A 23031-nucleotide genomic window follows, 5' to 3' on the forward strand; every position below is an offset into this window, starting at 1 on the left:
CATTCTGGGGTGGATTAGAAGGGGTGTGACCAGTAGGTCGAGAGAGGTTCTCCTCCCCCTCTACTCTGCCCTGGTGAGGTCACATCTGGAGTATTGTGTCCAGTTCTGGGCCCCTCAGTTCAAGAAGGACCTCAGGGAACTGCTGTGCAGAGCCACAAAAATGATGAAGGGAGTGGAACATCTTCCTTATGAGGAGAGACTGAGGGAGCTGGGGCTCTCTAGTTTGGAGCAGAGAAGAGTAAGGGGTGACCTCATTCATGTTTTTATAAAGATGTTCAGGGTGAGAACCAAGAGGATGGAGCCAGGCTCTGCTTGGTGGTGTCCAATGACAGCACAAGGGGCAATGGGTGGGAGTTGAGGCATAGGAAGTTCCATGTGAATATGAGAAAAAACTTTTTCCTTGTAAGGGTGACAGAACACTGGAACAGGCTGCCATGGGGGGTTGTGGAGTCTCCTACTCTGGAGATATTCAAGCCCCACTTGGATGTGTTCCTGTGTGATCTGGTCTAGGTGATCCTGCTCTGGCAGGGGGTTTAGACTGGATGATTTTTCAAGGGCCCTTCCACCTCCTAACATTCTGTGACTGTGATATTCCTTGGCTTAGCAGCATGATCTCTCTTTGTATCAACAGAGGTTGTTGAAAGGACTTTATTAAGACGCAATACATGAGGATGTAATCTTTGGTTCAAAATCATGATTAGGACAGCTTGAATTATGCCTTGGCAAGACCTCACCTGGAATATTGCATCCATAGGATCCAGTTCTGTGCTCCCCAATTCAAGAAAGACAAGGAACTGGAGAGAGTCCAGTGGAGAGCCACTAAGATGATGAGAGAACTGGAACATTCACCTTCTGAGGAAAGGCTGAGAGACCAGGGATGTTTAGCCTGGAGAAAAGGAGCCTGAGAGGAGATCTCATTAATGCTTTTAAATATTTAAAGGCTGAGTGTCAGGAGGATGGAGCCAGACTCTTCTCAGTGGTGTCCATTAACATGACAAGGGGCACTGGGCACAAACTGGATCAGAGGAGCTTCCATGTAAACACAAATTAAAAAAATCTTCACTTTGAAGGCTGCACAGCACTGGATCAGGCTGCCCTGAGGTGTTGTGGAGTCTCCACCTCTGGAGCCATTCAAAACCCACCTGGACACTCTCCTGTGATCTAGATGATCCTGCTTTGGAAGGATCACCAGAGTAGATGATCTTCAGAGCTTCCTTCCCACCTCTGCCATTCAGTGACTGTGATTCTGTGTCAATGGGACTGACTGGCATGTAAGGTTTGTATAATGGCTATGTTTGATGCAGGATCAGATACTTGGCTGTTTGGGCTTCTTGTAGGCACAGAAGATAGGAGAAGCAAGAGTTGGGGACTGTCATCTGCATACCCCCATTGTGAGGAATAATCTTAGAATCATAGAACGGTTTTGGTTTGAAAAGACTTTTAAGATCCTTGAGTCCAATTATTAACCCAGCACTATCAAGTCCAAGGCTAACCCATGTCGCTCAGCACCACACATACACAGCTTCCAAATGCCTCCAGGGATGGTGACTCCACCACTTTCCTGAGTAGCCTGTTCCAGGGCTTGACAACCTTTTCAGTGAAGAATTTTTTCATAATGTCTAAACCTCCTCTGGTACAACTTGAGGCCCACTGGAGAGGGACTTTTTATAAGGGCCTATGGTGATAGGACAAGGGACAATGGTTTTAAATTAGAGCAGGGGAGATTTAGATTGAACATTAGGAAGAAGTTCTTTACTATAAGGGCAGTGAGACACTGGAACAGGTTGCCCAGAGAAGTTGTTGATGCCTCATTCCTGGAAGTGGTTAAGACCAGGCTGGATGAGGCTTTGAGCAACGTGATCTAGTGGGAGGTGTCCCTGCCCAGGGCAGCAGGGTTGAAACTAGATGATCTCTAACATCCTTTCCAACTGAATCCATTCTATGATATCCTCTTGTCTTATTGCTTACTTGGAAAGAGAGACCAAACCCTGCCTTCTTATAACCTCCTTTCAGGTAGTTTTATAGAGCGAAAAGGTCTTCCCTGCTCCTTCATTCCTTCAGGCTAGACAACCCCAGTCTTCCTAGAGAGCTCCATTTCTCCCTTTCCCCCTCTCTTTCCTCTTTTATTCATATTTTCTTTCCCTCCTTCTGCCATCCAGAATAACAGAGCTGGCTGGAACAGGCTCATGTCACTCCTGGGTTGCTTGTGCTGCTAATAGACATCCGAATGAGCCTTGCTGCACTTTACTCCTGAGGTCTGTTCCTCAAGAAAGCTGTTTCTGCTCCCAGGGAAGTCAATGGAAGCCTAATTAATCCCAGATGCTTAGTAATAACAAGCACTTCCTTTTGCTGAAGCCAAACAAAAGCAGTGTTAAAACCGTTAATTAAATGGGTTTGGCTCTGTCATTAGGTTATTAACTAATTCCAGTCAGAGCAGCCAAGCTAATGCTGCCTCTCAGAAGGAGATATCATTTCACCCTGCTCCACACAAAAGGCATGAACTCAGCCCGTGTCTGGGCACACAGCTCAGCTTACTTTCACACCAGAGGAGAGGGTCACCAACTAATCCCTGAGATTGCAAACTTTCTCCTACAATAGTGAGAGCTGGAGCCAATGGGTAACATTGGCTTTCATAGATGCTAGATCAGGCCCTAGTGTTGCTGCCTGTTTGAGCAATTCTTTGCCTACATCTTAGAATCATAGAATTGTTTCAGTTGGAATAGACTTCTAAGATCATGCAATCCAACCATCAGCCTAACACCATCATGAAACCACGTTCTGAAGTGCCATATCTACGTGTTCTTTGAGCATCTCCAGAGATGGTGACTCCACCACCTCCCTGGGCAGCCTATTCCAATGCCTGACCACTCTTTCAGAAAAGATGGGTTTTTTTCCTAATATCAAACATAAACCTCCCCTGGCACAACTTGAGGCCATTTAGTCCCATCCCATCACATGATACTGGGAGAAGAGATAAAGCCTCCTCTCACTCCGGCCTCCTTTCAGACCATTGTAGGGAGCAATGAGTTCTCCCCTCAGCCTCTTTCTCAACTAAACATTCCCAGTTGCCTCAGTGATTGCTCACCAGAGCTCTTCTCCAGATCCTTCACCAACTTTATTGCCCTTTTCTGAACAAGCTCCAGGACCTCAATGTTCTTCTTGTGATGAGGGGCCCAAAGCTCAACCCAGTATTCAAAGTGTGTCCTCACCGGTGCTGAGTAACAGGGGAATGATCACTTCCCCACTCCTGCTGGACACTATTGCTGATCCACGCCAGGATGCTGTTGGCCTTCCTGGCCAGCTGAGCACAATGCTGGCTCATCTGCAGCTTGCTTTCAACCAGCACCCTTCACTAGATCTTCTTTTTTCTCCATTGGTGGTACTCTAAGATACAGAACAGCTCTCCCTGTTTCAGGACCAGAAGGTAAAGGTCTAAGGTGGAGTTTGAACAGCAGAAAAATAGGAAGACATAACTTTGCATCTGTGCAGCATTCCAAGCTGGTGCTTTAATATATTCACAACCCTGTGCTTTTTACAAAATTCAGAGGTGTTTTTATTGTACAAAATTCCACAATGAAAGCCACCAGCCAGCTTCTTACACATTTTGCTTTAAAAAATAGAGTTGTACACCTTTTTGTAGTGTGTTCATTTTGACATTCACTAGCTGGAAGAACCAGAAATGGAGCAGCAATTTGTCTTTGAAACTACCTGGACAGGTTTTGGTTTGATCTCTACTTCTCCTATGTGGCTTTAATGTACAGTTCCTGGCATTAAGAGAAAAACCTGATCTAGCTCCTTTTGGAGCTGTTGAAGCCTGTTAGAAGGTCAGGCTCTCACGTTTGGTCAGCCTTCTTTTTTCACTTCGAAAGAGTGAACTTGCTCTCAGTGCTTTTAGCAGCACAAGAGGTTGACCATCTTAAACCCATCACAGAACTACAATCTACATAACTTTTCTTGCAGCCAGTCCTCTAGACCTTTTTTTTTTGAGGGAGAGAACAGTGGACGTCTAGTCTGAACAACGGCCCAGGACTAGGTTTCCTAGGTTTTCAAACTACCTTTAAAACACCTTTTTCTTTTGTTTGGTTTGTTTTGATTTGCTATCTATCTCCTATGACCTTTAAAAATAGATGTTTTTATCCTTTTGCTTCGGAATGCAACTGTATGCGAGGACTTCCCAACAGTTTTCCTCAGAAATGAAAAACCCCATGTTTCAGTTCAATGTTGGCTGGTTGAAATTCATTCTCAGAGTTTTGTTTGTTTGTTTTTTTTTTTTTTTCCCCCTTCTTTTTAAAAAGCCATCCCCCCAGAGATGAATTTGTTCACATTAAACCCAGTTAAATATGTATTGCACTTGAGGGGTGAATTTCTCCTCTTTGAGTTGAACTGTGGAGCTTGTGACCTTCCGAGCAGATCTGGGTAATGTACAGTGCAGCTATTTCAAGCCTGAGATTTGTCTTACATACCTCATGGGTATTAAGTGCAAAGACTAAATGACCTCATCTGTCTCTCACATCTTGCCCCAGTGGCCGGAGCAACATGCTACAAACAAAGGGAGGTACCCAAAAAAAGGTTCCTACCACCAAGGACTTCAGTTCTCATGGTCAGCTGGGGAGTTCCTAAATGGCAGCCCTGAGAACAACAGACACAAACTGTGATTTCTTTCTTTTTGTTTTAGCTAAACTCTTTTTGTTTTCAAATTCAAGAGAGATTTGAGACCGACTTCAAGGAGGGGAAATTTGTATTTTGGCCAGCCCTGGCCTAAGTTTGTATGATTTTGATTGAAGAAGCCTAGGAAAAAGGAAAAGCCAGAACAAATCAAAATATCTCAGAGCTTCGAAAAGCGCTTTCCTATTCAGCTGATGTCTCCAATGACTGTCATAAAAAAGTGATTAGGTTAGAATGTTCAATTTGCGGAAAGTCTTTCTGTGAAGGGACATCACAAAGGCTATTTCTGAGCCTAGCAAAAACTCTCAACAACTTAAGAGAGTGGAGCTGGGGGTTTTTTTGTGTGTTTGTTTCGGCCTGGTTTGAATTGCACATCCCTCAAAAAAAACCATCAGGGCTTTGCAGTGGCCTCTCCTACTACTTCATAAACTTTTAAAGCAGATCTGCTCATGAGTGAAGTGGAAACCAACAAATTCCTCCTTTCTGGCATCGCAACCTGGAGCGGTAGTGGCTCACTTCAGGGGCACGTTGAAAGCAACCTCAGAATCCACAGTTGAAAATCAAAGGTGAGAATTTTACCCTTCACTTCTACACACTGGCAGTGTAGCACCTGATTTCTTCATTTTTTATTTTTTTTTTTAAATATTACTGTTATTTTTTCTTCAAGGCATTTTGTGGTCCTAAGCTTTAAACTGATGGCTGAAGTTTTGCCTGCGGAAGCAGAAGAACGACCCCACGCCGATGATGATGACGGATAAAACCAAGACAAAAGTCAATATAATAAGGAAGTTGATTTTCTTCAGGTCCTCTTTTTCACAGTCTTCTGGTCTAATGTTCTCAATGTGCATTTCCTCCTGGTACCCAAAGTTCTGAGTGTGCTGGCACATTAAGTGCTCCACGTTGGGGATCCGGACGTTTTTGTTCTGGATCATTGACGAGAGCCAGATATTTCCACAGCAGTCGAGTGGGTTCCCAGTGAGATATAAGTTTTTAAGGGAATTTTCTAATGCTAAAATGTTGCTGCCCTGTAATGTGCTAAACCTATTGTTCCTTAGGTCCAGGACTTCTAGTGGAGAGTCACTATCCCACTTAGGCAACCAGTTCAGCTGATTTTCAGAGAGGTTTAGATGTTTAAGGTGACTAAAACAAGGCAAATCAATATTTAAATCTAGCAGGCTATTGCCATGTAAATACAAATATTCCAAAGAGTTTTCCAGTCCTGACAATGCTTTCACTTCTATTTTCAGTCCAGGGTTCATGGAGAGATCCAAGACAACCAAAGAGGTCTTGTAGAAAGTGTAGGCTGGTAGGATGCTCAACATATTGTCAGCCAGGTACAAGCACTGAAGAGTGGAAGAATCAACAAATGACACACAACCACTTTCCTCTCCAGCAAGTCTTCGCTTAGCTAATCCTGAGTACATGCTGCAAATGCTGATGTTATTGCTCTGTAGATTAAGCAGTCTGAGGCTAGGAAGACTTGAGAAGATATCAAATTGCAGGGTCTGAAGGTGGTTGTTTTGAATATAGAGCTCCTTCAAATTTGACAATGTGCCAGCATCTAGGAGAAGGCTCTGCAAGGCGTTGTAGCTCAAGTCAAGGACAGTTAGGGAGACCAAAACGCTGTCATAAGTCACTGCAAATGCCTGAAGACAGTTTTTACTGAGGTTAAGGGTGTGAAGGGACAACATTGATTCAAAGAAATCATCCGGAATGGATTTGATTTCATTATAACTTAAGTCTAAATATACAAGCTGGGGCAAATAAAGAGAACTTTTGTTTCTGCTTTGCTTCTGATCAAGAATAAGAATAGAAGCATCCAGCCACTCATTTTCCATGTAGTCCATTTTATTGTGAGAGGATTCAGAAATGAGCTGGATTAAATTCTTTGATAAATTCAGAGTTACCAGCTTATTTACCTGGGGGAAGGCTGGGAAGTAAAGCAGTTTGTTTTCACTCAGATCCAAACGTCTTAAGCTATATTCATCGTCCGACATTGTGGTGTGGAAGGTCTCAATGCTATTCCTGCTAAGGTCAAGTATCTCCAGCTGCCTGAGGTTGAAATTAGAGATGCAAGTAATAGAATTCATGGAGAGATTAAGTTTGGAAAGGTTCACTAGAGGCTCAAAAGCACCTTCTTCTATTTCCATGATGATGTTACTCTGAAGGTCTATCTCCACAAGACTGGGAGATCCCTGAAACATCTTGTGTGATATCATTATAATGCTGTTGTCTGCCAAGGAAAGGTAGCGCAGTGCTGGAGCTTGTTTGATGAAATACTCAGCCATCCCATTGTACAGACTGTTGTGGGACAAGTCTAGTACTTCCACCTTGGGTAAAAGTCCAATTCCCTCTGTCCCATTGTGAGCAAGCTCATATAAGTGATTGTTGGCTAAATTAATTTCCAGCAAACTTGTCATGTGTGCAAAGACTCCGGGCGTGATGAAGCTTATCTGGTTAGAGCTTAAATCCAGGCACTGGAGGGAGGTGTAAGATGATAATGGCATTTCAGGGATGCTTTGAATCAGGTTTCCAGACAGATCTATTTTGTTTAACTTTGGATGGAGCACACGAGGGATTTGGTGGAGGTCTTTGTTGTGGCAAAATGCCTGTGAGTTTGCCTGCCACAAAAAGAAAGAAAAGGAGTTACCATGTGGCATGAAGTATAAAGAAAACAAATTCAACATCCAGGCAGAGCCTTCTTCTGAAGCACTGATAACACCACTTTCTCTGAGCATTCAGACAGCAAGAACAACAATCACAGAATCACAGAGTGATTTGGGTTGGAAGGGACCTTAAAGATCCTAACCCTTCTTTGCTGCTTGCAGCAGTTAACTTTAAAGGCATTTCTGACTTAGAATCATAGAATCATTTTGGTTGGAAGAGACTTTTGATCTCATTAAGCCCAACCATTTACCAACCACTGTCAGGTCACCACTAAACCACATCTACATGTCTTTTAAATGTCTCCAGGGATGGTGACTCCACCATTTCCCTGGGCAGCCTGTTTCAAGTCTTGGCAAGCCTCTCCATGAAGCCTAAACTCTCTACAGCACTAGACAGTTTTATCTGTATGTGATACCTACCAGATGTTCTCTTTTTTTGTACCTTTCTCCTAGGCTCATTTTATTAGTCCCAAGAGAAGGAGCTTTGCCTGCTTCCAGTTGCAATCAAACATCATTTCCTCACCTTACTTCTGATATTTAATTTTCTCAGATTCATCACTGTACTTAGTTTTGCCAACTGTATTTGCAATAGTAAGTAGTACTCAGAAGAATCATAGACTCATAGAATCATATTGGTTGAAGGAGAGTTTCAAGATCACCAAGTCCAATTATTAACCCAGTAATGCTAGGTCACCTCTAAACCATTAAACCAACCAGAACTTCACTCTGTTGGGGGATAGAAACATAGAATGTCAGAGGTTGGAAGGTACCTCCAGAAATCATTAAGTCCAACCCCGCCTGCCAAAGCAGGATCACCTAGGGTAGTCTGCACAGGAATGCATCCAGGTGGGGTTTGAAACTTTCCAGAGAAGGAGACTCTACAACTCCCCTGGGTTCTGGGTTCCAGGGCTCTGTCACCCTCATTATAAAGTAGTTTCTTCTCATGTTGAGACAAAATCTTCTATGTCCAAGTTTGTATCCAGTGTTCCTTGGTGTGTTACTGTGCACCAACAAAAAGAGATTGGCTCTCTGCACTTGACAACCACCCCTCAGATATTGATGGACACTACTCTGATCCCCTCTCAGTCTTCTCTGCTCAAGACTAAACAGCCCCAGGGCTCTCAGTCTCTCAAAGCAAGGACCTGGTGAAATGTGTAAGGATCTGTGGTGGTGAGAGAAAGTTCAGTTCTCCCTCCCCCACAAAGAAACCACGGCTAACTAAGTCAGAGAAGCAAAGATGAATAATGAGCTATATTTACAAGCAGGATGAAATGCAGTGAATATATACACAATATACAATATTTACAATATATACAGAAATACACAGCAAAGGAAGTAATGCAGAACAAAACTCCCTCCTCCAGCCAGAGGAGGGTCCCCCCACTGTACTCCCTTTCTCCCCCTACCTCCCTTTTTTTCCCAAAAGGGTTAGAGAGAGAGAGAAAAAGTAATTATTAAGGAGGACAATTCTGTTAGCTCAAAGTGCACGCAAGGATTAGTTTTCTTATCTCAAGGTTAACTGGTCCCGCAGCTGTTGCTCAGAAGCAGACAGGCTGAAAAGACAGAACAGACTGGAAATGAGACAGAGACTCAAACTGAACTAAAACTTAAAGTTGCATTTTACCAATCTACCAATGAAATTCGTTTAGAATATCTGAATGTTTTCAAAACATTCAGCCAGAGTGTTCCAGCAGCTGTCCCTTTCTTAAAGGCACAGCCTAAAGTGGTCACAGGATCCAATAGCACAAAACCATCTCTCTTCTTCCTACTAAGGTCAGATCTTCAAATATTTGATCACAGCTTTAGGCATGGCTTAGTTAGACAACACATCTTTAACTGAAACATTTCTGACGCAAATCTCTGAGCTCCTCCTATTCTTACCATCCAAGTTTACCCTATTCCTAAAGGTTCTCGTCTTCTTTCATGGGGAACACACCTTATGAAACTACCCACACAAGACACACATGATACAAGACGGAAAAGGCAAGTTATGTAAAGCCAGGTTTTGAGAGGGAAAAAAAGCTGTGACGTGGACTGATAGCAATGTCTTCTTAGTCCAATTCTCTACAGAAGTGTAAAGAAAAGAAAACAAACAAACAAGTATCAATGTCAAATTAACTTAAGTTCACGTCTGCTTAATTTCAGCTAGGACTGAATCTGTGCCCAGAGTAAAATTTGGAGTGTGATGTGACTAGTTCAGATTTCTAAGTGAGGCCTTCCCTTGGACACTTTATTTATTTAGAAAAAACTCTTTATTTATTTAGAATAAACCAAACCAGGTTGGAAGAGACCTTCAAGATCATCGTGTCCAACCCATCAACCAATCCAACCCACCTAAACAACTAACCCATGGCACCAAGCACCCCATCAAGTCTCCTCCTGAACACCTCCAATGACAGCGACTCCACCACCTCCTTGGGCAGCCCATTCCAATGGGCAATCACTCTCTCTGTGTAGAACTTCTTCCTAACATCCAACCCGAACCTCCCCTGGCGCAGCCTGAGACTGTGTCCTCTTGTTCTGGTACTGGCTGCCTGGGAGAAGAGACCATCATCTGCCTGTCTACAACCTCCCTTCAGGTAGTTGTAGAGAGTGATAAGGTCACCCCTGAGCCTCCTCTTCTCCAGGCTGAGCAATCCCAGCTCCCTCAGTATGTTCATACTGAAAATTGGAAACATGAGGATAGATTCCATTGGATCAAAGAATTGTCTAGGTTGGAAGGAACCTTTAAAGGTCATCTAGTCCAAACCCCCTGCAGTGAGAAGTGATGTCTTCAACTAGATCAGATTGCTCAGAGCTTTGTCCAGTCTGACCTGGAATGTTGCCAGGGATGGAGCATCTACCACCTCTCTGGGCAACCTGGGCCAATGATTCACCACCCTCACTAGAATATTTCTTCCTTCTATCTAGTCTAAATCTTCCTTCTTTTTCTTTAAAACCATCATCCTTTGTCCTGTCACAAGCCCTTAAAGTACCTGTCCCCATCTTTCTTATAGGTCCTCTGTAAGTACTGAAAGGCCACATAAGGTTTCCCCAGAACATCTCTTCTCCAGGTTGAACAAATTCAACTCTTCCAGCCTGTCCTCACAGCAGAGAGGTTCCAGCCCTCAGAATAATTTCGTGGCCTCCTATGGCCCTGCTCCAGCAAGTCCATGTATCTCCCATGCTGAGGACTCCAGAGTTGGACTCAATGGCAGATGGGGTCCTAGCAGAGAGGAACAGAGAGGCAGAATGCCCTTCCTCCACCTGCTGCCCACAGGGGATGAAGTGCAGGAGATGGCTGGCATCTGGGCTGTGAGCACACAACATAATTGTTCTTGTGTAACCAACAAGCTGAGAAGAGGAGGCTCAGGGGAGACCTTATTGCTCTCTACAACTGCCTCAAAGGATGCTGTAGCCAGGTGGGGATTGATCTCTTCTCCCAGGCAGCTAGCACCCGAACAAGAGGACACAGTCTCAAGCTGCACCAGGGGAGGTTTAGGCTTGAGGTAAGGAGAAAATTCTTCCCAGAAAGAGTAATTTGCCATTGGCATGTGCTGCCCAGGGAGGTGGTGGAGTCACCATCCCTGGAGGTGTTCAAAAAAGGATTGGATGTGGCACTTGGAGCCATGGCTTAGTTGTCATGGGGTGTTAGGTATTAGGTAATAGGTTGAACTTGATGATCTCTGAGGTCTTTTCCAACCTGATTGATTCTCTGTGTGTTATTCTGTGTATTTTGTTATTGAGAACCTACATGAGCAAGAGCAAGCAGAATGCAAAAGGTTTAGACAGCATTTAATTTAGTGGAGGAAGACTCTTGTTATGAATGCATTTGGGTGACTGGGTCATGTACTGTTTGTAGAAACAGCAGAGAGAGGAGAAAGGGAAAAAATAAAAAGATCTGTTGGATCTTAACTTATGTGGAGAAGCAGAATCAAGATTCCATGACGTAAAGCCTTTCAGAGATTAAAGAAACATTAAAAGCCATAAAAGAACATATCAAAAGGCATCTGTTTCATGTGAACTTTTAGGTGCCTGAAGTGGCAGGTCTGTTTAGGAGATGTGGGGCAGTAGTCAGCATTTTGGGAGTCTCTTTGGAATCATGTGAATTTTGGAGACTGCACAAAAATGTGCCAGAGGAGTGTAAGTGCTCATCCAAACTGTAGATATACACAGGCTGCTCCACAGCCCTTCTCATGATCCATCTTGCACAAAGATCCCAAATAGATGTCCTGCTGAGCCTTCAACCCCTTGCTTTCTTTTGCTGCAAGATACTCAGATCTCCTCTAGATTATTAAAAAAAAAAAAAAAAAAAAAAGAAAGAAAAAGAAGAAAAAGAAGAGAAATGAGTAAAAAGGAAAAAAAAAAGAAATAAAAAGGAAGAGAAACAAGAAAAGGAAGGAGAACAAACAAAAAAGAAAAATAAAAGGAAAAATAGAAAAAATAAAAGAAAAAGAAGGAAAAAAGAAAAATAGAAAAAAGAAACAAAAAAAAAGGAAAAAAAGAAAAGTAGAAAAAAAAAACAAAAAAAGGAAAAAAAGGAAAAAAGAAGGAAAAAGTAAAAACAAAATTAAAATAGAGAAAAAAAGGAAAACAGAAAAAGGACAAAGAAGGAAAAAAAATATGAAAAAAGGAAAGAAAAGAGAAAGAGGGGATAAAAAGAAAATAGAAGATAAGTAAAAAAAAAAGAGAAGGGGATTCTCTAGCTTCTCCATGACAGAATCACAGAATCACCAAGGTTGGAAGAGTCCTCAAAGATCTTCAAGTCCAACCTGTCACCACAGACCTCATGACTAGACCATGGCACCAAGTGCCACATCCAATCCCCTCTTGAACACCTCCAGGGATGGTGACTCCACCACCTCCCTGGGCAGCACATTCCAGCAGTGAAGCACATTCTCTCGGTGAAGAACTTTCTCCTCACCTCGAGCCTAAACTTCCCCTGGTGCAGCTGTGTCCTCTTGTTCTGGTGCTGGTTGCCTGGGAGAAGAGACCAACCCCCACCTGGCTGCAGCCACCCTTCAGATAGTTGTAGAGAGCAATGAGGTCTCCCCTGAGCCTCCTCTTCTCCAGGCTAAACAACTCCAGCTCCCTCAGCTTCTCCTCACAGGGCTGTGCTCAAGGCCTCTCCCCAGCTTTGTTGCCCTTCTCTGGACACATTCAAGTGTCTCAATGTCCTTCTTAAACTGAGGGGCCTTTCCCCTCCTTTCCTGCAAGCCACTCATATCTACCCTAGATTATATATTAAAAAAAGCATACAAGAAGCAACAAAATAAAAGCTAAATAGAAGACAAAAATAGGAGAAAAAGGAAAAAAAGAGCAAAAAAGGAAAGAACAAAAGAGAAAAACATAAAGACAGTGGAAAAAAAAAGAGAAGAGTGTTCTCTTGCTTCTCTATGACATTGCTGTTTTCCTGCAAGTTCATTGTAGATTTGGTCACTTTGAGCTAAAATATGCACAGAACTGGGTTTAGCTTCAAGGCCCAAACAACAGAGCAGGAAGTTTCTTCTTGCTTGTTTTGTAGAAGAGGGAGAAGCCAAAAGCGTACAGAAATCCAGAGTGGAAAAGCAGCAGCTGCTTTGGAGCCTAAGGCAGATGCCAGGTTTCTTCCCTCACTTGGAGTCAACAAGGACTACAGGAATGATTAAGGGACTAGAAAATCTCTCTTAGGAGGAGAGGCTGAGAGACCCGGGGCTGTTTAGCCTGGAAAAGTGCAGGCTGAGAGGGGATCTGATCAGTGCTTACAATTGCCTGAAGAGTGGGTGTCAAGAAGATGGGGCTAGCCTCCTTTCACTGGTGCCCAGTGATAGGACAAGAGGCGATGGATGCAAACTGGAACTCAGGAAATTCCTCCTCAACATGAGAAAAGAATTCTTTACTCTGAGGGTGATGGAGAACTGGACTAGGCTGCTCAGAGAGTCTCCTTTGCCAGGCTGCCCAGAGATTTGGGGCATCTCCTTCTCTGGAGCCTTTCAAAACCTGTCTGGATGTGTTCCTGTGTGGCCTGTGCCAGATTCTATGCTCCTGCTCTGGCAGGGAGTTTGGACTTGGTGATCTCCAGAGGTCTCTTCCAACCCCTAGCATACTGTGTTCTCCAAAGGTCACTTCCAACCCCTGCAATATTGTGATTCTGTGAAATATTGAGCACCCTCCCCTCCTTCTGGTTACCCAGCATCTTAACAGTCCTGGCCTTACTCCCTTCAACATCACCCAGCTGGTTTTCAGTGACCAAGAGGTCAGTCCCAGTTCATCAGGTATCTTGCAGGACTAGGCCTTTAAAATGGGCATCTACTGAACCTTCCCAGTGATACAAGGGGCTGGTAAAATCTGTACTTCCCACCATCTGCCGTTCGTTCCTATAACATGTTATATACTTTCATTCTTTTCCACTGACTATTTTGCTCCTCAATGAATTTCTTATCTAGCATCTTCTGCACCATCTTTTCCCCCCTGAGTCTCAAGCAGCATGAATTTCATTCTCATCAGCTCTAGGAAGGAAAGATGAAGCATGTCCCAGTGGGATGGAGCATCTGTTTGTCTGTGTTTCCACTTCTCCTACCCCATAGCCCAATGGGCTGTCAGCCTGAGGCTGGAAAAGAGTTTTTTGCTGATCTCAAGTTCTGGCTTAACCATCATTAGTCTGGAGAAGAGGAGGTTGAGGGAAGACCTTCTTGCTCTCTACAGCTACCTGAAAGATGGATGTTGGTCTCTTCTCCCTAGTCACCACTAAACCATTCTCTTCAGAACCACATTTACAGGTCTTTTAAACATGTACAGGGACAGTGATTCCACCACCCCCCTGGGCAGCCAGTTCCAGGACTTGACAACAATCTTAGGGAAAAAGTTGTTCCTAACACCCAGCCTAAACCTCCCCTGGTACAGCACGAGGCTGTTTCTTCTTGTTCTGTCACTTGTTACTTGGGAGAAGAGACCAACATCCACTTCACTACAACCTCCTTTCAGGTAGTCATAGCAGGAAAGTCTCCCCTCAGTCTCCTTTTCTCCAGGCTAAACAACCCCAGTTCCCACAGACACTTCTCACAAGATCTCTTCTCTAGACCCTTCAGAAGATTCATTTCCCTTCTCTGGATCCACTCCACCACTCCAATATCCTTCTTGGATCAAGGGGCCCAAAACTCAACCCAGTATTCAAGGTGCAGCTTCACCAGTGTCAAGTACAGGAGCACAATCACTTCCCTACTCCTGCTAGCCAAAAGGAATTGGGAAGAATCTCCTTGCATTTAGGTTGTGCCTTGTTCTGGCAGGCAGGTGGATGTGCAGTAGTTGTATAATCAGTGCAGCTCAATCCTCTGTCAGCAGCCTTGTAGGGACAGTTTGCTTCCTAAAGCCTCTTTTAGTTCTATGACAGGAGCACCAGAGATGAGTCAGAAGGGGCACAGGTTTCTGACTCATGCTTCTTCCACAAGATTTGGGATGAAAGCTTCCACTTCTGAGCCTTTGCAATTCTAAAGGTGTCACCACAGGGAAAGTACCAAGTAAAAGAGTGAGGCTGAGCTGAAAAACAATCATGTGAAATAAGCAGGACTCTCAATGGACCCATCAACTAGCCCAGTGACTCCCATGCTTTGTGTTGGGATTTACATCCTCCTTCAAGTGGACCAAATCCAAGTGAATGAAGATGATCAACATCACAGAATTGCCTGGTTGGAAAAGACCTTAAGATCATTGAGTCCATCCATAACCTATCATCCCCCTATACACAACTGTGAAGCGCACATCCCTAAGCACCTCATCCAGATGTCTTTTAAACACCCCCAAGGACGATGACTCCACCACTTCCTCTGGCAGCCTCTTCCAGTGCCTGATGAGCTATTCAGTGAAGAAAATGTTCACAATATCCAATAAACCTCCTTTGCTGCAGCTCAGAGCAGCTCCATGGAAACATGAAGAAAATTTTTTTCCCTGTGAGGGTGACAGAACACTGGAAGAGGCTGCCCAGAGGGGATGTGGAGTCTCCCTCTCTGGAGATATTCAAGACCTACCTGGATGTGTTCCTATGTGATCTGGTTTAGGTCACAGGAACAAAAAATGTTAGGGGTTGGAAGGGACCTCCAGAAATTGTCAAGTCCAACCCCCTGCCAGAGCAGGACCATAGAATCTAGCACAGGTCACACAGGAACACATCCAGATGGGGCTTGAAAGTCTGCGGAGGAGACTCCGCAACCGCTCTGGGGAGCCTCTTCCAGAGATCTGTGACCCTCACAGTGAAGAAGTTCCTCCTCATGTTGAGGTGGAACCTCCTGTGCTGTAGTTTATATGCATTGTCCCTTGTCCTATCACAGGGTGCAACTGAGCAGAGCCTGTCCTCTTCCTCCTGACCCCCAGCCCTCAGATATTTATAAACTCTTATTAAATCCCCTCTCAGCCTTCTCTTCCCCAGACTAAACAGCCCCAGGTGATCCTGCTCTGTGGGGGGTTTGGACTGGATGATCTTTTGAGGTCCCTTCCAGCTCCTAACATTCTGTGATTGTGTGATTCAGGACAATTTCCTCTCATCCCATCACTCGTTACCTGGGAGAAGAGTCTGCCCCCCCCCCCCTTCACTACAGCCTTCTTTCAGGTTGCTGTAGCTGAGGTCTCATGGACACTAACAATGCTGAGCTCTCCTAGTTTATACCATCACAGCCCCTGCCTTCAGCTTGGTTTAGGCTGAGGCTGAATTTGTCCCAGCCTCATTGCCTAGAGTCTTGGGTTGTTGGCTTGGTGAAAGCAGTTTGAAGCGGAGTGGTGGAAACAAGCTTGTGTTTACTCCGCAGCAACCAGCCTGATTTGTGACCCTTCAAGAAATGGGAGGGGATGAATCTGCTGGGATTATTGCATGTCTTGCCCAGCCTTGATGTGACTGTGATGCATGGGATCCAAGCTGTGCTGTTTACAGTGGCTTCATCAGTCTTCCCTCCCCAGCCAGGGAGCTGAGTTGCCCAGTCACCTTCCAAAGATCTTTATGTATATATATCCTAGGTCTTAATTTCTCTGGAATTCAGGAAGTGCAGCAGTAAGGCAGAGTGGGCAGGAACGGAATGAGTCCCATAAGGGAGATGGTGTACAGCTAGCAAATTCTGGTTTGTTTTTTTATTTCTTCTTTCCTTTTTTTTTTTAATTTTTTTTTTCCTCTTCCCTATTTTGGAAGTTCTTGAGGATTTGGGCTGAACAGCTTCAACATTCAGGGGAAGGATTAAAAAACCCACCAAGATAAGTATTTTTAAACTGCTTGTAACAGTCAGAAGCACTTAGAATATAAAATTCAGAATTAAGCAGGCTGGAAAAGACCTTTGAGATCATCAAGTCCAACCTATCACCCAACGCCATCTCATCAACTAAACCATGGCACCAAGTGCCTCATCCAGGCTCTTTTTAAACACTTCCAGTGATGGTCACTCCACCACCTCCCTGGGCAGCACATTCCAATGGCCAATCTCTCTTTCTGGGAAGAATTTCTTCCTCACCTCCAGCCTAAACCTTCCCTGGTGCAGCTTGAGACTGTGTCATCTTGTTCTGGTGATGGTTGCCTGGGACAAGAGATCAGCCCTCGCCTGGCTACAGCCTCCCTTCAGGTAGTTGTAGAGAGCAATAAAGTCTCCCCTGAGCCTCCTCTTCTCGAGGCTAAACAACCCCAGCTCCCTCAGCCTCTCCTCAGAGGGCTTGGGATTCAAATCCCTCACCAGCTTTGTTGCCCTTCTCTGGACATGTTCCAACAACTCAACATCTTTCCTAAACTGAGGGGCCCAGAACTGGGTAGCTTGCATAAGGAAGGGAGAAAGTTCAGCTGTGAATGACATTTAGGATATAGCACCAGGTGCTTGGAAAATTTCAAGGAGCAAATTTTTGTCGTGGAGCAAGAGGCTTTGTCACTTCTTTTGCCTCCAGCAGAAGTCAGGTGGTGTGTTAGAGCACAGGAGGTCAGGCTCCTTGTTATTACAAAAGGGCTGGTGGATATATGTTTCACAGCAGATCCTTTATTTAAAGCATAAAAAGCTCAGGCCTGATATAAAGGAGTTGTTTTAAGGTCTAGCTTCTTTTTCTCAGCCACAAAGAAATGAGGTCAAATTTCTTTTAACCAGCTCCCCCTTAGAAAAATGTGGAGATAGTGACCCTTCATTTCTTTTAACCCTTTTATGTGCTGCCCCTACAGCAAGGAATATAGCCTGAGAACAGCCTACTGTGCATCCACTAACCCAGCAGAGCTCACCTCTGCCACCACAGAGAGCCTGCTCCTTGGGGGGATTTCCCTTCTCAGACACCACAACTCTTTGTGCAGTGCCTGCAGCAAGGAGGTCCCAACCTTATACAAGATCTCAGGGGGGTTGAGTAGGGAGACAACCTTACCATTTCACAGGACATCCCCTCTGTGGGTTGATTGTCAGAGGTCCCTCTGTTCACCACTGCCAGGAGGAAGATGATGTACAGTTTCATGGCTCTGCAGGTAAAATAATGATGGTTAGACTTCACATGTGGCACAGTGGCCAACACATGCAAAAGCTGGCACCAGATCAGTGTCTAGCATGGAGAAAAAAAGTGTACAGTGTAATAAATGAAACCATCTCTGAACCTACAGCACTCATGACCTACCTATGTGCATCCCTTTGAGTCTGATGGGATAAAGAGACATTTGTATGAGGATTTGAAAGAAAGGTCAAAGGCAATTCATGGGCTTGTCCCACTGTGATTTCAGCTGCTACCTAGATGATATCCAGGTCATTGAATCATAGGACTGTCTTGGTTGGGAAAGACCTCTAAGTTTGAGGTTGGACTTGATGAGCTTAGAGATCTTTTCCCAACTAAACAGTTGATTCTATGATTCTATCATTGAATCCAACCATCAACCTAAAACCACCATGGCCATTAAAACACATCCTGTAGTGCTGTGTCTCCCTGTCTTTCGAACACCTCCAAGGATGGTGACTGCACCACCTCCCTGGCCAGCCTATTCTAATGTCTGACCAGGTCACCCAATGAAGCCCAGATGTTCCAGCTGGGAAATAGGTCTGACATCATGTAGCAAGGCAGCTGGAGAAGACTGAGTTACCTTCTCCCTTCTAATGACAACTCCAGGTGCTTCCAACTAGGCTGGAGTTTTGGGGTGCCAAGTCATCATTAGAGAATTTACAGAATTAACCAGGTTGAAAAAGACCTTCAAGATCATCAAGTCCAACCTACCACCCAACACCATCTCATCAATTAGACCATGGTACTAATTGCCCCATCCAGGCTCTTTTTAAACACCTCCAGTCACAGTGACTCCACCACCAACCTGGGCAGCACATTCCCATGGGCCAATCTCTCTTTTTGGGAAGAATTTCTTCCTAACATCTATCCTAAACCTCCCCTGTTGCAGCTTGAGACTGTGTCCTCTTGTTCTGTTGTGGTTGCCTGGGAGAAGAGACCAACCCCCACCTGGCAACAGCCTCCCTTCAGGTAGTTGGAGATGACAATAAGGTCTTCTCTTCTTGAGGCTAAACAGCCCCAGCTCCCTCAGCTGCTCCTCACAAGGCTTGTGCACCAAACCCCTCACCAGCTTTGTTGCTCTCTTTGAGCCGAGAGCAGAGATGCCACTCAGAAACAGCAAGGACTGGGAAGAGGTTCTGTTTCCATCCATTTTCCACTCCTCTTATCCCAGAGTTTCTATAAGGTTTTGCATGCTCATCTAGATTTGTTGAGCTAATATAAAGAGTTTGAAGAATGGACTGAGAACTTTTTGGTCAAATGCCAGTTTTCTATTGTATCCATCCCAGGTATGGGCAGGCTTTAAAATGCATTCAAAAGCAGATGGAATGGCTTAGAGTGAAATGAAGGATTCATCAGAGGTTAACTCTTTGGAAAGCACTCCAGAAAAGAGCACAGAAAGAACTGCAAGAGGAGCTAACAACACTGGGAGAGCTGTCATTGGGCAATGGCAATCAAAAGCAAATGACGCCAAGGGAAAGCACTCAAACTTCATGTGATTTGTTTCTACATGGATGCTACAGGCTGTGGTCAGGACTGATGCAGGCTCCAGACATCACTTCTTTGTGACAGCCTCTGCTGCAAACATACCAAATCTCTCTGTGTTTGTATGGCTCCTCGCATGCAGATCTGAGCTGGTCCTACCTGCATCCAGAGCCAATGGGACACATACCAACTCTCAACTGGAAGCCACCAAGCAGTGCTTAGCTAGAGCTAGAACAGGCTGCCCAGAGAGGTTGTGGAGTCTCCTTCTCTGGAGACTTTCAAAACCCACCTGGATGCATTCCTGTGTAGACTACCCTAGGTGATCCTGCCTTGGCATGGGGGTTGGACTCCAACCTCTAACATTCTATGATTCTATGAACTGCTCTTAAGTGCAAGTCTGCTTCTGGCAAGGTCCAAAGGGACACCAATCCATATGTGCCACCAAAATTCAGCATTGGTGTCTTGTTATTCAGCACATTTCACCTGCAGAGCATCAGAAAGGTGGAAACAAAAGAGATGGGATCACTCCCAGCTGGTGGGGATCTCTCCACTTGGTCACTCTTTGTGGGATCAGCTGATGGCCACCCTTGCATGCAGCAATGTCAACTGCTGAATAGTGATGCCAGTAGGTTCACTATAGGAAGTTTCCCAGCCCTCTTCTTCCCATAGAATAGAATTGTGTACTAGGAAAAGTAAAACTGGGGAGGCTTGGACCACAGCTACTCTATTTTGAAACTGCACATTCCTTCCAGTTCAGGGAAACAAGTAGTGATGGATGATGACCTGGCACTCCCAAGGAGAAAGAACTTGGAGTTTGTTTTTGGGGCTCAGCGGCAGGGTCAGAAATCTATTCCCCTTCTTTAAAAAAAGACCAAGGAAGTTCATTCTCCATCCTTCTAAGTAACCTTTGCCAAATGTGCTGAAAATATCCTGTGGAAGAAGGAATTGCTGATACCACCAACTAAAATAGCCAGCAGGTCAAGGGAGGTGATTCTCTCCCTCTACTCCGCTCTGGTGAGACCCCACGTGGAGTACTGTATCCAGTTCTGGAGACCCTATTACAAGAAAGATCTGGAGGTGCTGGAATGTGTCCAGAGAAGAGCCAGGAGGATGATCAGAGGAGTAGAGTACCTCTCCTATGGAGACAGATGGAGAGAGTTGGGGCTGTTCAGTCTGGAGAGGAGAAGGCTCCGAGGAGACCTTATTGTGGCCTTACAGTAACTGAAGCGGGCTACAAGAAAGCTGGGGAGGGACTTTTTGGGGGGAATGGAGCAAAATTAGAAATGGGTAGATTCAGATTAGATGCTAGGAAGAAATTCTTCAGCATGAGGGTGGTGAAACACTGGAACAGGTTGCCCAGGGAGGTAGTAGAAGCCTCATCCCTGGAGGTTTGTAAGGTCAGGCTGGATGCGGCCCTGAGTAACCTGATCTACTGTGAGGGATCCCTGCCCATGTCAGGGGGGTTAGAAATAGATGATCCTTGAGGTCACTTCCAACCCTAAAAATTCTATGATTCTATAATGTCTCTGTCATTCCTCCTCTGTTCCTCATTCCCCAGGCTTGGAGGTGTGGATATCTCCTCTATGGAGGAGAAAATGGGATAATTTGGGTATATGGTTTGCTGGAACTGAGAGAAGTGACAAACACACTGATGATTGCAAGGCTTTACTCAGAGCCCTCAGATGGATGCTGATTCTGTTTAGATGAAATGAATTAGGCTGGGGAAATCTCCATGGATATTACCCATGACAGATCACCACCCTGATGGACATCCTCCATCCCATGCACTCTGAGATATCTTCTTTGCTTACACTGCCAGTGCAAAAGTAAGATCTCTTTGCTTCTTCAATAATAAACCTGACACAATCCAGGGTCTTAACTTCTTAAATTATAAATTAATGAAGAAAACAGGAAATTGATCTATTTGAACACCACAACAACAAAAAAAGAAGAGTGATTTAATGTCTTGCTGTAGTAAGCAAGGATGCTGTCCCTCAAGGTGTTTCTAAGGTGGCTGTCAAACTCTGAAGCACTAGGAAGTGGCAGTTTATTGGCACATGAGACTGCTGGACTCTGTCCAGAGAAGGCTAAGTCACCCCTTCAAGGTACAGCAGAACTTCCTTGCTTGTGGAAATTCCATTCCTAGGTGGTTTTCACTTCACCAGGCCAGCTGAGGAGCTTTCCCTGCCTGTTTTTAACCTGGACAATATTTAGAGCCTCCTCAGCAACACCTAGCATGACACAGCACAATGTCCCCTTCTCTCTGACATCAAGGCAGGTGTCAGAGCACTGGCACTGGCACTGATGTCTCAAATCACAGCTTACAAAACCAGTCTGGGGGCAGCAGCAGCAGAAATTTGACCTAAAGAAGTTTTTAGTGCTCTAAGGCTTTCCAAGAGTTGAAGTAGCTCCATGCTCAGTGCCAGTTTGCTCCCACTGGCAGCTGTAATAAAAATCCCAGCACAACTCAGAGCAGGACTGAGCTCTGAGCTTCATTCAGTGTCACAGATTTCCATCACAGGATTTTAAACTCCCCCATCCCTAGCTGAAAAATAGAGGCGATTGCAGTGAGGAACACCCCTAAGGAGTCTTATTAAGTGGGTCACATTATTTAGCAGATAGAAAAGTCATGGTACCCAAACCACATCAGCACATCCACTTAACAGATGGGAGGGTGCAGGCAGAGTAGAGCAGTGATTTCCACCAAGATGCATCTGAAGCCATGAAATATCCACAATTTGGTCCCGTTTTGCCCATTTCCTACTCTAGAACAACACTTTCCTCCACTTCTCTTTACAACATTAACCCTGAAACCACTTCATAGATGTTACTTGTAGCTAACAATAGTAGCACCTTCCCAGTTTCCCCCAAAGATCACTTTTATTGCTGCTTAGACAATTAGCAGAGACTTTCTCCTGTGCCCAAGAGAGGGTAAATGCAAGAGGATACACAAAACACAACCTAGGGTCTGGTCCTTTTTTTTGACGCAGGGCTCTTTGCTGCTAAGTTAGAGCCTTCAGGGTTACAAAAGAGTTAATATTTCACAATTTACCTTGTTTCAAGGGCTTCTGGCATCCCCAGACACTGCTGATCATGTCTTTAAAAAGCATATCCAGCTCTTCCAAACCAGTTCAGTCCCGGCAGCGATGAAATTGTTCCTCAGCTTCACGTTCCCCCATGGAGGACACCAAAAAGCTTCCCCATAACTTCAGAACAAAGGCATTTTGAGGGGAAATAACCTTATTTGGGACAGTGTCTGCTTTAAATTACGTTGCCTGTCTTCCTCTGGACTCGTCTCCAGGCTGTTGCTGGGTCCTAGCCACCGCTGTGCTCCGGACGGAGTCAGCTACTGTGCGACATCCTGAAACCCTCGCTCACGGCAGGCGTTAAGAAGCGGGAGGGGGGAATTTTATGCCAGAGGAACTGTCAGGATCAGGCCATGGGTTTGCTCAGGGAAATAGATGACTTATCAGGGCCAATGCCATTGTTTGGCTGTGAGTGTGGTGCAAGGAGGTGTGTTTACTTTAGGGTTTTGAGTCTGCAAGTTGCATTCCTGGAGGGTTGCAGCTTCCTACTCCTGCACCTAAATAATTCTCTGCGTGGTTAGGAAATCAGCACTTGAAGATTAAAGGTTTCAAATTCATGGCTGTGATTGAAAAGAAAAAAAAGAGCCCAGGATCTGGAAACTTGTCCTGAAAGAATAAAACCTCTTTGCCGTGAGCCCACTGATCAGAACAGGATAGCAATCTGCTGGCAGGATCAGACTTCAGTG

At 44.8% G+C, this 23031-nt stretch overlaps 1 protein-coding gene across 3 annotated transcripts in view; it reads right to left on the reverse strand.

Moving 5' to 3' along the window:
* Positions 1-681: 681 nt before the first annotated feature.
* Positions 682-23031, reverse strand: part of LRRC32 (leucine rich repeat containing 32) — a 28011-nt gene continuing 5661 nt past the window's right edge. For 2 of the 3 annotated variants that reach the window (XM_068139462.1, XM_068139471.1), the window contains exons 2-3: positions 17658-17748; positions 682-7286 (exon numbers count right to left, since the gene is read on the reverse strand). In XM_068139462.1, coding sequence (XP_067995563.1) covers positions 5346-7286; positions 17658-17744 — 2028 coding nt within the window. In that variant the 5' untranslated portion in view covers positions 17745-17748 and the 3' untranslated portion in view covers positions 682-5345. Of the gene's footprint in view, positions 7287-17657; positions 17749-22311; positions 22654-23031 lie in introns of those variants that run through there. The other variant, XM_068139454.1, reaches the window with a different exon arrangement.

Source organism: Melanerpes formicivorus, unplaced genomic scaffold (genome assembly GCF_026170545.1).
Source record: "Melanerpes formicivorus ecotype bairdi unplaced genomic scaffold, bMelFor1.0.p_v2 SCAF_1, whole genome shotgun sequence".
NCBI lineage: Eukaryota > Metazoa > Chordata > Aves > Piciformes > Picidae > Melanerpes > Melanerpes formicivorus.